The following is a 17,205-nucleotide window of genomic DNA, read 5'->3' as shown; positions in this document are numbered from 1 at the left end:
TCAAATCACCTCCCTCCATGTGCCTTAGCATAGCTTCTAGGAGAATCTGTTCCATGAGCTTCCCAGGCACAGAGGTGAGGGTGACAGGCCGGTAGTTCCCAGGGTCCTCATTTCTATCGTTTTTAAAAATGGGTGCAACGTTTCACTTTTTCCAGTCACTGCTGGACTGCCATGACTTTCAAATATCATGGAGAGTGACTTGGCAACTACATGAGCCAATTTCCTCAGGACTCTGGGATGCATCTCATCGGGTCCCATAGACTTATGTATGTTCAAGTTCCTCAGGTGGTCATGAACTTGATCATCTCTTACAGTGGGAGGGACTTTGCTCCCCCAGTCCCTGTCTTGAGGTCCATCCATTCAAGAGGTGTGGTAAGAGAGGGTGCCAGTGAAGACTGAGGCAAAAAAGTTGTTGAGTTCCTCAGCCTTCTCCTTGTCCCTTGTTACCAGTTTGTCAGTTGTTTTCATCGGGGGGGGGGGGGGGGAGGCGGGGGGGGTATGCTTTCCTAGCTGACCTAATACATTATGTGGAAAAAAAAAAAAGATTGAATTCTTATTTTTTCCCTTCAGAACACTAAATCAAGTGTTGGCTTTGGATGGTGGTTTCTAGTGCTTTTGTCTGTACTCCCTCCAGAGGCCTGTAGCTTTTGCAGCACAAACCTTACATCAAGAATTTTTATAGCTCAAATAAAGTCTTCAATACACAGAATGAAGAGTATTTACTCACTGCATGGCATTTCTTACTAGAAATTTTCTCACTGCATGACATTTCTTCAGAGGGGTTCAGTCATTGCTAATACATGGTTTTCTGTTCAGAATATTGTCCCCTAGTTAGAGAATGGGAAGTCTGCTTCCCTTCTTGTCACGGTAGAAATTACTGTTGTTGGTCCTCGTAGGGTTTGAAACATTACCTGATTGTTATTTCCTGTTGTAGTATGTCTGATTCATAGGTTTTGGGGGGAAAATAGGGTGTTCTGTGCTACTTCAGTTAGAATATGATCATACATATTTTCTAGGTATTTGTTACTGAAATTATGAGAACATGCCATTAACTACTGGCAGCACTAAGTATGCAAACCAAGGAGTGGGGTATTCCTGCATTTTTGATGTAAGGTTTTGAGTAAGTTTTAAGTACGGTATATTTTTTACTGTTAATTCCATCTTTCTTCTTTTTAAGATTCCAGATTCCATCATCTCTCGTGGTGTTCAGGTGCTCCCACGTGATACAGCCTCCCTCAGTACTACTCCTTCAGAATCTCCTCGTGCCCAGGCCACCTCTCGTCTTTCCACTGCATCCTGCCCAACACCAAAAGTAAGCACACTTATGCCTTGCAAGCTCCATGCTCAGACATATACTCTATCAGATTAATGTATTGCCTCTGCTGAACAAGGTTGGTTCGCATGCAAGGGTTGTATCATTCTAAGTAATAAATAAATGTAGGACAGTATAGTTCATATCATGTGTACTGTTGCACAATTTAGTATGTGGGTCCACCACATTATGGTTACTGAAGTTTCATGTTATCTCTTGCAATATCAATCATGAATATGAAATTGTTAACACCTTGAATGTCTTTAATATCCCCAGGAACATAGATAATCCTGCCACTGAGTAACAACATTAAGCAAGTACTATTTTGTCGAGAAAATGTATGTGCAAATTTCTAGCCTGGGCTGGGGCAGTTCTGTGCCCCACTTAGTTATTTTTCAGTTTAAGACACTTTCAAGCCAACTGGTTTTGCTCAAACTTAGATATTTGCTGCCTGACATTTGGAAACAAAAACCAGCCTAAATTGAATAGAAAGTTTTAATGCCAACCTTGTGGGATTATTATTCAGTTCTTACTGATTACGCTATACTATTTAATCATTGAGGTGAACTCTATTATGTGCTCTTTTTATCCAACTTTAAATAGCATACATCAAAAACTAAGTGAATTGACCAGTGGCAAGGCCTGTACTGTTCACCTTGTGCAGGATTCCTTTCAGGAGAAGAAGACTCTGTCTGAATTTGCTTTGTGCGTTCACATCACTAAGATCTTTCTGTGGTACCAGATGCTGACGTACTAATAGATCTGTAGCAGATGGCAAACAATAACATTCTTCCTCATCTAATTCATGATCCTTGAAGATTATTCTGCTTGCTAAAATGATTGCCAGCATCTGCTAGTTCTTCTTTCCTGCTGTCTCATTCTTTTCTGTCAGCAAACAAGATTTATTGGCAACCACCCATAGAAATGTTTTGGTTTAGCCTATTGGATTGTTTTATGCAGTACTCACCTTCACTGTAATAGAATCAAAATTATTCTGAATGACAGCATACTTGAACTTCATTATATAGTCTACTTTTCTTAAGAAGATGTTCAGTGACTTCTATCTGCAAGCAGTTCCTTCATATTTTTACTAAAAAATTGTCACTTTTCTGATGCCTTAAAAATAAAAACTCAGAGCTTCTGACTTAGAACAGTCAGAGCAGAAGAGCAGAATACAAAACAGAGAAAGTGCACTGAGTTTTATGCCTGTTGACAAAATAGAAGTCTCCAAAGGAGACCAGTAACAGGCATAAAAAAGGGACAGCACTGCTAAGAAATAGCTCTAGATGAAGCGTATATATTTTCATCAAGGCTATCACAATGGGAAGGAGTAAAGCTTATCTGTTGTGAAGCAGAATGCACTCCTCTAGACTGTCTTCAAAGATTCAGAGATTACAGAAGGAAACTACAAGAACTTTTTAACAGATTAAAAATCTGAAACTCTTTTTTGGGAAATTAGTTAAGATGAGGTCTTAGCATAATTGGATCATGCTTTGGTATTTCATGTTAAGACCTGTTTTTCATGTATTACTGCGAAATCAGGTTTTGTTCAAAATGTGTGAGACCACACCAGTTTTATAACAGGAATTGCCATGCAACATATAGCTAGTCTAGTTTTTCTGTGATGTCTTTTGAAAGTGGCTGGTACAAGCTGATATAGGGAAAGATCTAGGAAAGCCCAATTGGAAAATAAACTTGAAGAGTGATCTCATTTGTTCCTATTACCTAGAGGTTGGATTTTGCGCAAAAGTGTAAGCTTCTTTGCCACTTAGAGAGCTCTTGGTTCATTTTACTTGATACTTTAAAAAAAAAAAAAAAAACAAAAACAAACAAAATGCTCATTACATTTTTGTTCAGTCCTTTTCAGTACCCTCAAGTTCTCAAACATCATCTGAATTTGTCAAGAAATATGGTTCATTCATATACTTCAAGACTGTCAATATGTCTAAATGTCTTAACTTCTTGTGTTTTTCCTTCTGGATCCTGGCTTTCTAATAATGCAATATGAATTAAATTTACATTGGACCTCTTGATCCACACAGTAGTAAGAACAAAGATAAATTGTACTTCAGCATCCAGTTGATAATCCAGGGTGGGTTTTTTCCTTCTTTAATCTGCAAGTGTGTATCTTTTCAATATCCTCATTTGCTGGTTTAGGAACTTATTTCAGGGCTCTAAAACACGTATATATGAAATGAAACAAAGGAGAGGAAGTTTCAGAAAAAAAAACAATTTTGTTTTCTTTGATTATAGGTATTGTTTGGCATAGTGGTCTAGCTGTAGAGCTAGCAGCACTGTATTTCTTTGTCAACTACATACTCCAATTTTGTTGTACCATTTTCTTGTAATTTTTTGTCCTAAATGTACATAAAATCTTATATCTCTCTTACTGAATTTGCTGAATAGCAGAAAGTTGTGTGTGTGCTTCTGCAATGATGGGAGAACCTCTATTGAATGAATGTAAGTAGCAGGTTACTAATGCATGGGGGTATTGGAGAGAAGGTATGGCAGAGTTCATTTCTAATACTCCTCACTGATCTGTTAGGAAGTCTTTACCTTTACATAATTATATTTTGGAAAACCTAATGTTGTTTATGTATATACACACAGATCATGTAGACAGAATACAACATTTAATTTTAAATTTGCTTTACTGTTTACACTTTATCTTCCATGTTTTCTGAAAATCTTTGTTTCTAACAAAGTAGTAAGTTATGAGTACTGAGTTTGAACCTTTATATCTCAATCAGTCCTCAAAAGTTTAACTTCCTGATAAAAGAACTAATTATATTTTTCACTGTAGCCTCTTGGGAGGTCAGAACTTCTCAAGACAAATTTCCTTTGGGACTACTCTGTCTATCATTTGGTACATCCTCAAAACTAAGCAAACTTGCTTTTGTTAGCTTTTAATAAATCTCTGTAGAACATCTTCCTTGTTCTCTAAATTGCATTTGAGTTTCAAGCAAAATCCACTGCAGCTCAAAGAGCATTTAAACCATATTTATAGTAGGTGGATTCAGATATAGAGGCCATCTAAGTTCTACTCAGGGGAAAACTGCACTAACAGTCCTCCCTTTTTCAGTCATTCAACCATAAAGTTGATAGTGATTGTGACAGATATTTTTATCTTCTACGGTATAGTTTTGATCATTTTAAAGTTTTACTGCTTTCTCAACAAGGTTAGATGAATTTTCGGAATACTCACATGACAAAAGTTTAGGATGACGCAGTGTGGCTTGCAAGTTTTTCTTGTACATTTCCAGTAGCTGCTCAGATTCTGAGATCTTACTGTATTTTTGTGAATGCTTGTGCTCGACAATTTCATGAAGTTAAATGCAATGTCCTTTTCAGATACAGAAGCAATACACTAGCTAGTGTAAAATATCTTTTACAAATATGGAGAAATTTTTTTATGTGTGCATTAATGTTGACTTTTGGGGCTTTTTTTAAATTTATAGTATAAAGTTTTAGATCTATAACTTAAAAGAATATATCCAGAGCAAATGACTGAGTCATTCCTTCAAACTTCTAATTTTGTTCTACTCTTAGGGAGATGATATTAGTATAAAAGAAAATTACAGCTTTCAAGTTGAAGTCTTCACTTCTCCCATACATAAATGACGTAATTGATATTTAACTTTTGGCAATGTTGTGTGTCAAAGTCAAATGAAGCAGATATAGAAGACCAAGGACAGGTTTTAAATTATCACCAGGAATACATTTTAGTGACAAGAGGTGTTCAAAGTATTTCACTTTGCAAGATCATCAGTCTCACTGATGTTCAGTTCTTTCACTTCAATGTGCAGTTTCTTTCAGTGTTATCTTTGATCATGAAGGATCCCAGGGAACTTGTTATAGTACTTTTAAGATGAGAGCATTCTTTTCTTTTTCCGTCTTGCTACTTCATTCCCCACTCTTTATATTCCGCTTAAGAAAAATTCTCCCTCTACTTTACTTGCTGATTATCTGTCCATTCCCTAGCTATCCAATTTTTAGTTACACTGAGTCAGATGAAACCCTTGGTGGTTAAGTCACATCCTTACATATTTGTAGTTGTGATAGATAGCTTTTAATTCCTACATAAGAAAAGTATATATGCTCTGTCTTACAGCTAAAATGAGCAAGCAAGGCTACTTTTTTAGATTCTAGCAAAATGGTCATTTCATCTATCCACCACTCCATCCACACCTTCCTTGTAGCATAGTACATTTAATTCTGCTAGTTGACCACTTTTTGTTACTTTCTATAGCTGTCTCCTATTAAGAACTGTTATCTTTATAATTCATAAGTTGACATTCACCTAAAGACCTAATATTGCTAATATAAAAAGTATACTTGTAATTTATGTAAATGTTTCAGTTGCAGAGAATTTCTGAAATTAAAAAGCCTACAAAAATACATTAAAGGTTTTTTTTTAAAAAAAAAAAGCTGATGAGAATTATTTGTGGCAAAGAATATTTTATTATCTCAATCATCTTTCATGCTTGCTGCCAGTGAAAATGATGCTTTGAACACCTCTGTCATGAACCATAGCTTTAATGTTGAATATGCACATTGATCCAAGTTTTCCATGCAATCAAATGAGTTACAAATTAATACTAAAACTAATTATGATATATGTTTTCAGTTTAGTGTTGTGACTTCTAATATACAACTACTGTGTGAAGTAGTGACATGAGCAGATGGGAGCAGGTAGAGTTGGAAAGATGCTTTTGTATCAATTATTGTTACAAATTTTTCAGTAGAAACATTCAGTATTTTTCAGTAGAAGAAAGATCAGGTTGCTTATCAGAAATTCTTAGTTAATAATAAGATGCTGTTCAGGACATGATTTGTAAAGCTGTAGTTTTATCCATAGGGTAGATATTTTGCATACATTGAGTGTTTTAAATTTCATAGTTTTTATCTTGATTCCTACTATTTCTTCTTAAGGTGGTCATCAAGGTGAAACAATATGGCAAGTACGTGAATATATTTTAAAGTTGATACACATACACTAAATTCCCAAGTAAAGTTTTTTTCTATTTATTAATTTTGCATATGCTGTAGTTTTTTCTACCTAGGAACTTGCTTGAGTGAGTAGCAAGTGCTTTGGCAGAGCTATTTAGCTGTGATATGGTTGAGGAGCATGGAAAAGTGGAATGAATTTTTTAATTTGTTTGGATGATCTAGGTAGGTGAAATCAGACTCCAAGCACTACAAGGTTTTCTTGCTTTTTCTTGTAAAACACGTAGCTGTTTATAGACACAAGGGCTTAGTTAGATATTTGATCCTGCTAAAAATTCCAGTGTCTTCTTGATTATTTCTGGGGTTTATTTCCTCTTAATTTTTTTCAGTGCACATTCCAAGATCACAGAAAATTATATTTAGTGAAAAGAGATGTTGAGAGAATATATATTGGAGTAGAAAGCTAGAGTTGCCTTAAGACGAAAAATCCTGCTTACTACTGCATCTCAATTTACTGTATCTTCTCAGGTTCTCCTCAATACAGTGCAGCAGTGGTTTTTGAAATCAATTGCTAATTAAGATACTAGAATATTTTCCATATAATCAGTGCCTTTTTTCCTCACTGTTGAAAGTATGTTGTCCTCGCAAAACATGTGGATGATTGAGTTCTAACAAGTCTTACTTTTAGTTTACATTTTGGTTAAAACCCCTGATCGTTTGTTAGTTAAAGCACTAAATGCCACAGCTTCAAAAGTGAGACATTGCAACTAAGAAAGAAGCAGCTTGTTATGCTTGGGATATCAAAAAAACCCAAATACAACATAAATAATAAAAGCAAAGTCTACTAAAATCCTTACTAAAATGAAAGTTTCACTTTGTAGGAAGGTTGAAAAATCTGGGTGTAGAGTTTTGGAGTTTTTTGTTAGTACCAAAATAGACCCATCAACAAGTTTATGCAGAGTTAGAATAAAGACTTGTGTCATCAAGTTTAAGTTGAACACTGAATTTCAGTAGAGGCACTTTTTTGACGTCATTTTATTCATTGAATATCTGTTTTTCAAGTAGTACTGTATTCATTGGTAACCAGAGTCTGTATTAAATAGTATAGCAGTGCCAAAATCCAGTTCCCTTCCTTGTCTCATGCCCAAGAACTGTTTATAGCAGCGCTAAAGAAGGATATTAGAATCATTGGGAATTGGCAGCCAGAACAATTCTTGAATTCATAGAATCAGCTATGTTTTCAGACCTGTTCTATACTGAATCGTATGAAGAAGCTCTAATGTGCAAAATTTTCCTACATTGCTCTTTCTTAGTAACCAGCTGGTATTTTATTCAGCAACAGAATTCCGTTCTTTTCCTGACTCCAGTGAAACTTTCAAACATGTCAGAAATAAGCTTCTCAGTCTTTCCCTGAAAATAATTATTCTTTCAAAGTGTAACTATTCTGCATGTGTATCCCTCCAGAAGAGAATAATCATTCAGTGCAGACATCCTGACTCACACATGCATTGCACGAGTTCTGATCTGTGTATGCTAATGGTGCATCGTCTTGTCAGTTCCTCCTTGTAAGGTTTTTTAGAATTAGCTTTGGGAACAAGAGTTTTTGTTTATTGCTATGCTTCCTTCAAATTCCATGTGTTTTTTTCAAATTCTGATAACTTTAGTTCAGCATTACTTTAAGAAGAGGAAAAGATGTGCATCCTTCTCACATTAGTTTTCTTTTCAGTTCCTATCCAAAAAAAATCTCTGATTTGAATTCTGATGTATCACAAGATTAGGGTATTTGGGTTTGGTTTGTGGTTTTTCTCCAGGCAGCAATGTAGTTACATCTGCCTTTCATACAGTTTCTTCATTTAGAAATTACTATGAATGCACCTCTACAGAAAATATTTGCTAGCTCCATTTTAAATATATCTAGTTCTGGTCTTGTCACCAATGCTTGTTGAGTCTGTTGGTGCCTGGTGATCATTTTGATGTCTTGCTGGAGTTGGCCTCCTGGAGCAATATTGACTTTCCATCTCCATTCCTCCTCTTTTCCTTGGGGATATTAGTTCTTATTACCTGTGCCAATTGATTTATTTTTGTTTCTTTATGAAATATGGTTTCAAGAGTAGAACTATGCATCTGTGTGCTGAATTTTCATATAACCATATGTTCTATTTGTAGGAATTTGATTTTCCACTGCTCTTCTTTTTTAGTATCTCAGTTCCCACTACTCTGTAATTTCAGCCATTCATACATTAACCTGATTTTAGTCAACAGCTCAGGTATGGGCATGCTTGCTTCTGTTCCTGCACTGACTATTGACATAAATAATCCACGTCACTTACTTGCTGTGTTCTTTTTTTTGATAAAAGGATCAGAAATTTCAAAAACGTACTTGCAAGGATAGACTACAATTCTCTTTCTTCTAGTTGTTTCTTTTTTATTATAGTAAATAATTTAGTGACAGTGTAGCAGAGTTCAATGCCAGATATTATAGGAGAAGTAAGTGGTGCTACTTTAAAACAGAAAGGATTTCAGCCATACTTTCATCTCTACATACTCAAGAGCACAAAGATACATGCATTCAGTAGTCTGTCCAGCATTAAGCCATCCATACATGCGTACCCACCTGGTCTGGTCAGGATTGCTTGAAATGATGTATACGATGTAGGACACCAGCTATCAAGTCCTCCACAACTTCTCTAGGTTTATTCTTACACTGGTATCCGTTAAGTCAGTGCTGGATGTGCCTTTTATACTCTTCAGGAGCTAACAGTTAAGGGGATATTTGTCTCTCCATCCAGTTCCACCTCTTGAATATGTAAGATTTGCTCGCTATCCTGTGTTCTCCTTATCTAAACCAGCTTTTTACCATTACAACATCATCTCTCAGTGGCTCAACTCTTTGTTTTGGTCTGTAAATCATTTTAGGTTGTCTTGTTTTACTGATTGGGTATCCCCAGAAGCTGCATGAAGTGCTGTGAACTAAATGAACTACTAATCTGTATGCTATCAACACATTTTTCTTATATCCCTTCTGCTATGCTTTCTGGTGCTTCCATATCCATACATGTACATTTTTCCTCTACCACTCTTAATATATTCTGTTAGTTATTCAAGAAGTATTCTTATGCAGAAGTCTATATTAGCTTGCTATTGAAGCAAGTCTTGTCCTGATATCATATCATGCTTCTGCAGATACTCTGTTTCATGTGTACATGCACCCCAAAGTGCTGTAAAAAGTAATGGTAGTCTAGTAGCAGCAAGCATTTATGTTCACAGGAGCCAAAACTGAAATTTAGACCAGTAAGGCTCTTTCAAGTCATGCATGTTCCTGTGGTTAATATATCATCTGCAGTAAAAGTTCACTGGTTCCATCACAGAAGTAGGTAGCACCTACCTGATGCAAGATGTGAGAGAGAAGCAAGAATCTAAAGCACAGACATTGCTTTTCCAATGGATGATGTACATACGGAATTGCCTTCAAGTTGTAGGTCCTTTAGCGAGGGTACAAGTAGTCCCTGAAGTCCATTTTCACCTTTGAAAAGTTTTTTAGGAAATAAAGAAGTTAAAAGTAAATGGCACTTCCTGGTTTTGTGAATCTTATCTCCTATTTTGGGCAATATTGATACTGTTTAATGTTGTAATATGTAATACCATCTAAGACTGGCAAACTAAAAATAGTTTTCCCCTCTGCACAGCTGTCTCCAGCATAGTTTTAGAACCTTGCTATCTCATTGGTCACTCTGCACTCAGTGGCCTTTGTGCCACTGTTGGCCTTTTAACCTAAATAAGCCAGTCTTTTCTTGATCATGTATTTGTTCCTCAGATAGACTTATAAAAGGGATGCATAGAAACTTTCATTTTTATGAATTAACTAAGTCAAACTCCTTCATTTTCATCCTTTCAAAAAAGACTCTTTCAAAAGTCTTTTCCTTCATTTGTTGTAGATTTCACCTTCCTTGTTGTGATCAAAACTGTGTATCTGCTTATATGAGATTTTACTGGTCTTTTGTACAATGGACTTATAATCTCTGTCATTTCTCCAACTGTCAAGTCCTTGCCCACGTAGCAAAGATGCTTTTTAAAAAAGTTCAGAACTTTTTCTTAAATTTGATCCATTTCTTTTACAGCAGTCTTCAATGTTATCAAATACCTGCTGATGAGATCACTTCAGTATTCTGTAATGATGATGCCTTCAATATTTATCTGAGAGCACTCCTAACTTTTGTGTCAAAATCATTATTGAAAATGCTAGATAAGGTCAGTTTCTACATCACTCATTTGCAAACTATGTTCATAACTTCTCTTCCACCTGTTCCTCTTTCAGCAAAATATATTTTTACCTTCCAACTAGCAACTTCCTTACCCTCCCAACAATTCTATTTTTACTTCTATATGTTCCTGTCCTACATTTCATCTATTTATAAGAGCAGCTGCCTCATCAAAAGTAATATGGCTTTATAGTAATTCTCATTGATCACTATGCCTTTGTTCCCATATCGTGTATTATCATCTCTAATCAAAATTCAGGCAAGGTATTATTTTTCATTACTTAGTTTACCATTGATGTCTTCCCAACCTCAAATTATAACATTTCTACTTCCTGTTTGTATGTTTAAGAAATCTTTTACTCCTTGTTCTAAATTCCTTTAACTCCATTTTGTACTTAACTGTTTCTAGCTTAGGCAAGATAGTATCTTTTATTTTCATGTCTGCCAGGCTCTTTGTCTAGACCTAGTAGCCTTCTTGGCAATGCTTTTTGTTCTTATCCACTCAGGAAAACAGAGTCAAAGTGTTTCAAGATTTTATTTTGGCTGGCTGTCAAAGTATCTTCAGTTAGAATGGTACTTTTGCAAAAGGCTGATGAAAGGTGTTATTTGTCTCCCTTGGTAGATAAAACTGTTGATGTTGATACAGAAAAGTATATTTTTCAAGATCAGTCTTAATTTGAATTGAGTACCTGTTCACTTTGGATTTATTGCATCCATATTAGAAACACTTCTCACTTGAGAGCGAATCTGTCTTTATGTAGTCAAACAATTAGGCAGTTTAATTATAGTATAAAACTGTGAAGTCATTCTTGATCTGATGTGATAACAAAAACAACTATCCAGAAAGCTAGTTGTTTATCTAAAAAACAGATTGAGCCTGAGTGTAAGGCTCATATAGACCATTTACTGTAGAATATGTGTGTCATCTCCTGGTTTTGCATGGAGCTTACAAGATATTTTCTACAAGACATAGGAAACATAAACCTTATCTCAATTTTGAGAATTTTTTCTAAGAACTCTTTTATATCAAGGTCCTGTTTCTGGTATCTTTTTTGCCCAAGCAGATAGGCTTTCTCATTTACAAAAGTCTAGTTCTCAGAATCATGTTACCCTTGCATTTACAGGTCAGGACAGCAATGTGTCAAATATGAATATAGTCATTCATCTATTTGTCTTTCCAAGACAGAAAAGACAAGACATTGTCTTTTAGGACTTAGCAATCACTATCGGAATTTGAGAGTTTCATTCATTAGGTAGATTCTTACATCATAGTGATTACCCAAGTTTTTGAACTGTATCTATTTTTAGCAAGTATTTCCCCAGAAGGCTTCGAAAAAAAGGTACAAGATGCTTTCTCTTCAGCATTCTTCTGCCAAGTTCCCATGAATTATTTCTTGGCTGGGAAAGGAGAACATTCATCCTACTTAGTATGTGCCCTAATGCTCTCGCTTATACCTGTTGATGTGTGTAATCCTCATTCTGTGCCTCTCTATTCCTCAGGATTATTGTTTTTGGGAAAAAAAAATAATAAATCTGTGCATATGTGTGTACACATAACCTTTTATCCCAGCTAAGTCTAGGTACTGTGCAATCATACCAGAGGAATATGTGTGCACTATGTCAATGCTGCTTTACTTGCTCTTTTGGTGTGGTTCCACTCTATATATTCAAAGTGAGATAAATGACAGTTTAGAGCACCTCAAATGAACAGTAGCCATTTAAGCAATGAGATGAGGTAAGCCCTATAGCAAATTTATCCAGAAAGGTTGGAAAACATTATTGTAATCCCTAACATGCCGAGTCCATTCCATTAAATAGTTCTGTTAAATTGTAACAATCACTAAGCATCAACAAACAGTACTAGGAAATGAGAGAACAATGGTAATGGAAAATGTAATGGGTTTTAGAATAAAAAGAACAGTTGTCATAATCTTTTGCCCAGCCTTCTCATAAACAGCCATTCTGTTTTTGAATAGAGTTCATCCTGTTGAATTCAACGTCTCTGTCTGCTTACACCTTTAACTACCTCCTTTCTCACAATGTGTGTTAGAAGTCCTTTATTTTGTACTTCATATAAGGTTTAGGTCAATGCTTATTCAACTCAGTATTCTGAATCTGCATGGAGAATTTAGCATGTGCTAAGTGCATTGCCAGTGTTTGAGAAAATTCTTATTTAGCTGTGCCACTTTTTGTTTAGTAAAATATTGATCATAGGTTGTTCTCCCTGTTTTTAACTTTCAGTGTGCAACAGGAGAAGGGAGAAGGCACTGTGGTGCTCCAGGGAATAGTCCCATTTTGAACATCAGCAATCAGTTTAAAGAGGTTTTTTTGTTCCTTAAAGAGATTGTGTAAGAGAATAGTATTTTTTTTCTATATTTCTGCCTTTGTAAAATCAAGAAACTGTAGCAGCACAAATCATGACAAAATTCTGATGACATGGTAAAACGTGAGTTCGAAATTATGTGCCCATGAAGATATGATGCCATTCACAGATGCCTCAGTATTAGGTGTTGGAATATGTTCAGATGATTAATAGTAATGACAACGATTGAAGAGAATCCCCATATTTATTACACTCAAGATTTATCTTTAATGTCTGAAATGAATTGCCCCTAATTTGATCACCAATTTAGTTTCATTTTAAATAGCAAATTAATATTATCTATTTAAAAGGGACATTTATGAACAGGGTAGAATTTGGTTTCTTCAATTAGTCTTCAACAGTATATTTGCTTGTTTGAAAGGAAAGGAAGTGGTTATTTATCTGTTTCTGATCACTTTCACAGTAGCATTGCATATTCTTGGACAAGAATTACTATAGGCATTTATTTATATTTACATTTACTGAAACCTGCATATATTTCAGTAAAGAGCTTTTTATTTAAACCAGCAATAGTGGTGACTGTAGGAATGTATTTACAGGAAAAGTCTATGACAAATAGGGATCCCTAAGGTGAGAAATTCAAAGCACTTACATTTGGAATATATTTCTCTCCAATGACGGTGTTGGAAATTGGGCCTCCCACTTGAACATCCTACAGTGGATTTATGGAAATCATCCCATAAGAAATATTAACAAGTTTGGCAAGATTTCAAACCAGCTGTTGGCAATCTCTTTGAAATTTGCACCATTCATCACAGTTTATTTATTAGGACTGCTTTTTTTCTTTTAAAAAAAGGTTTTCAAAATGTGAGGAATGCCTTTGAGGAAGGAGTTCTATCTGTTGGCGTGGCAGTTCTCTGCAACACTTTGTTTGCTTTACAAAGTTCCCAGGCAGCCTCCTTGGACAATGATTTCATTCAACAGCACCGTCAGTGTGAACAAAGATTGACTTTGGTCACTTCCCAGGTTATTGTTAGTATCTGGCCATGTAAAGGTCATATTGGTTTAAGCTTCTGCAAAGTGAATTGAATCCTGGATCTTTCCACCTTATCTTCATCTTCTGAGATTATTGTCTCACTGCTTTAATCATATGTTTCCTATAGCTTTAATGGACACACCCTTTCCCAGTATCCTTACTTCTCTTTCACTGTTGAACTCTTCAGGATGTGTAGATGTGAGGAAATACATGTGACAAGAAGCTTTACACGGTTTTCTAAACAGAGCCCTGCCTACTCAAGAAGATAAAGTACAGGATATTACAGATATTTAAAAACAACCCTTAAATGCACTTACCCTCAAAGAGGTTTTCTCTTCCCTTTAGAGACCCACTGGCCCATCTGTTTCAGAAAGACGGGATCTTGCTTGTTGCACTGGGCTGAAATGCAAACATCTCTCCCTTAATTTTGCAGCTAAAAGCGGTGAAAGAGAGCAAATGTCTTAGGTGGTTTGCTTTATAACCTAGCTGTCCCACGATCACGTCACTTCTGACTTTGTTGATGCAACAGCTTTCACCATGACCACCAAGGTATCTTTGATGGGAACTAGCTTAGTGTCTAAAAATGCTTAAAAGACACTGTCCTCCACTTAAATATAAACAGCCCTGCAGCTTTTAGAACTTCAGTTCAGCTTAGGACAACAAGGCAAAAACAGCACATTCAGAAGTGAATTGTCAGTTTGGGAAAGGTATTCAAACACTCAAAACTTCACCTAGGACTTCCTGTGTTTTTATGTTTTCCTTAAAGGTGAACAACTTCTCTGCTTTTCAAGACAGATTTCTGATATATGTTACAGGTGTTTGGTTTTTGAAAAGCTCTACCAGAAGCGTGAGATGCAAATTCTGCTTTCCTTTGTGGGGGAAGCCAGAGAATAAATGAGACTGCAGTCATAGGCAGGGAGCAAAATGTACCAGCAGCCAGTGAAAAAATGTTCAAAGCAGGTCTGAAATGAGAGGACTGAAAGTATTGAATTAAGGAGAAATTGGATGTGAAGGTTGAGTGGTGGAGGTCCAGTATAGAGCAAAGCAGTATTTGTGGCTCTTGAGTGATGAGACTGCAGGTCTTAGAGTGGTTTGAAGAGTAGGAAGTAGCTTGGCAGGAGGCAGCAGTAGCTTTCTGAGAAAAGAAAGGGCTATGGTCAGAAAGAACTGGGAGAAAGGTAGCCTTGAGTGGGTAGAAAGGTTTAGGGAACTTTAGCTGTGTGACAGGAGAGTTGTGCGACTGAAAGCTCTGAGACAAAATGGGTCTGGAAACCCTACTGTAAAACTTGGTCCCTATATGTTTGTGCATACATGTCCCCTATATAATAAAGTGAAGCATACATTATTTGAACTTCTTCTCAATCAGTTTGCTTGGAGCAGTCTGGTCTTGATAGCACACAGCTCTGTGCAGGCTGATTAAGCCTTCTGGTCGCCAGCATTCTTGACAATCAGTGGGAGCCCTTTGTGCAATTTCCGTACCATTCCCGTTGGGCTGGGCGTGCCTCTGCCAAGAGTAGCCATTCAGTTTTGTTACTTATCATTTATAATCTCTTCAAGTCTTGGACAACATAAAGCCTGTGTATTTTGTTAACTGCATAGTGAAAGTAAGCACCCAACTCTCAGATGCCCAGAGTTTCAATTTAAATGAGATTTAGTATATTAAGTCACTAAGAATAGTGGCATAATACGTAATGTTTGTATTTATTGTAGTCTGTTTTACCCTGGCTGTGCATTTTACCTACCAACTTTTAGATCTGATTTCTGATCATTAATTTTTCACTGAAGTAAATAGATATTTTTAAAGAACTAGGCTGCCACATTTGGTGTAAAATAACCAGTGTATTACAAAATATCCTATAAAGGACATGGTTACATTGTCTTTGCCATTATGTGTGTTAACAGAGCATTGATCTAGTGGTGATATTAATGTACTAAACTCCAAAACTGCAAGAAAATTGCATTACTTTTTACCACTGATTCATCCACCTGCACCTGTTCCCTCATCTGCACATGGAACAGTATGAGTAGTAGTTCCCAATTTAAAAAAAAGCAATTAAAAATTTAAAATTAAAATGTGGGTAGTGAGAACAAAATTTGTGATAGTATGATAATGATGTTTTATTGGCATTCATTAGCATTCATGTACATTATGCTTTTGTAGGTTTACCATTTTCAAGAAGTGCAGCAACCCTAATAAAACTTTTATGCCATACTGCAGTATAATTCATAGGCGTGAATATGTTTATTGGTTGATGATGTATGTGTTTGTTATAGGAGCTTGTATTCCCTTTGTTTGAAAATACTTCCCATTTATTTAGGAAGCCCCGTCTAATTGGTGTTTGTCTGGCCTAAAACTGCAGAAGTGAAAATACTTTCAAGTGCGAGTCTATTTTTCATGCATGAATGTAAAAGTTATACATAATGCATTTTTTAACTTAAAAGGAATTGATCTGCTGCAATATTAAAAATATATTAAGCTCTTTGTTAGCAGTAGAAACTGCTCACTTGATGTAGAGCGTTGTTCTTATTAGAGAAATGTAGGTGGAGTTCAGATTTCTGTATCAGAATTTGCCACTGTTGATCAGGACAGTAAGGGTTGTAAGAAATACCACCCATATCAGTAATTTATTATGTAGTATTTGGATATTGGCAGTCACAGTCCCTAACATCAAATTTGTTGACAAGCAGTATGTAATTACTTCACTAAGTAAATGACTTTTTGCCAGCCATGGAATATTTACAGTTTATTCCTTTTTTCTGGATGTCACTGTCCTTCACTTATCTCTAGTTTGTTGTATACTGTGAACTTTGACAAACATGGCTAAGGGTCAGAAAAAGCATTCTCCATCTTCATAAGATTTAATCTCCTTTGGATTCACTTCCCTTATGTGATCTGGCCAATACATAAACTTTTTTGTTCCTGGCCAGCTGATGTAAAACCATTGCCAGTTGGGTTATCCTTTTGAGATACATTTCTCTGTTAATATGAACTGTGTGAGAATTTGTGTGAGAAATTTCAAGAACATTTTTCTGGAACAGAATGGTATAATAATATGCATAGTATAGCTTTTATGGTTTCTCTTCATCAACTTGACCCCCTTCTTCTCTAGGAGGAATTGAGGAATCTCCAAGCTTCTGATAACAAGTTGCTGATGGCTCCTAAATATCCCTGTAGTTAATACACTGTATTCTTTCAAAGTGCCTTCATGTGGGGGCTGTTTGAATATATTATGATTTATATTTAGCTTCTCTTCTGTAAGTTTTTAATGTTTTTGTCTTCTCAATGCATTTATGTTTAAGATCATTTTAATGTTTTTATACATCCACC

General features: G+C 35.8%; 1 protein-coding gene across 24 annotated transcripts in view; it reads left to right on the top strand.

The window, feature by feature from the left end:
- GPHN (gephyrin) overlaps positions 1–17,205 on the top strand; it is a 303,549-nt gene that overhangs the window by 202,590 nt on the left and 83,754 nt on the right. For all 24 annotated transcript variants that reach the window (XR_012623280.1, XR_012623279.1, XR_012623278.1 and 21 more), the window contains one exon: positions 1,178–1,312. Coding sequence is in view for 21 of the 24 variants with exons in the window: in XM_074824459.1 (XP_074680560.1) it covers positions 1,178–1,312 (135 nt within the window). In the remaining 3 variants the exon portion in view is untranslated. The remainder of the gene's footprint in view (positions 1–1,177; positions 1,313–17,205) is intronic.

Source organism: Strix aluco, chromosome 4, assembly GCF_031877795.1.
Source record: "Strix aluco isolate bStrAlu1 chromosome 4, bStrAlu1.hap1, whole genome shotgun sequence".
NCBI lineage: Eukaryota > Metazoa > Chordata > Aves > Strigiformes > Strigidae > Strix > Strix aluco.
This window is presented reverse-complemented; position numbering and strand designations above follow the sequence as displayed.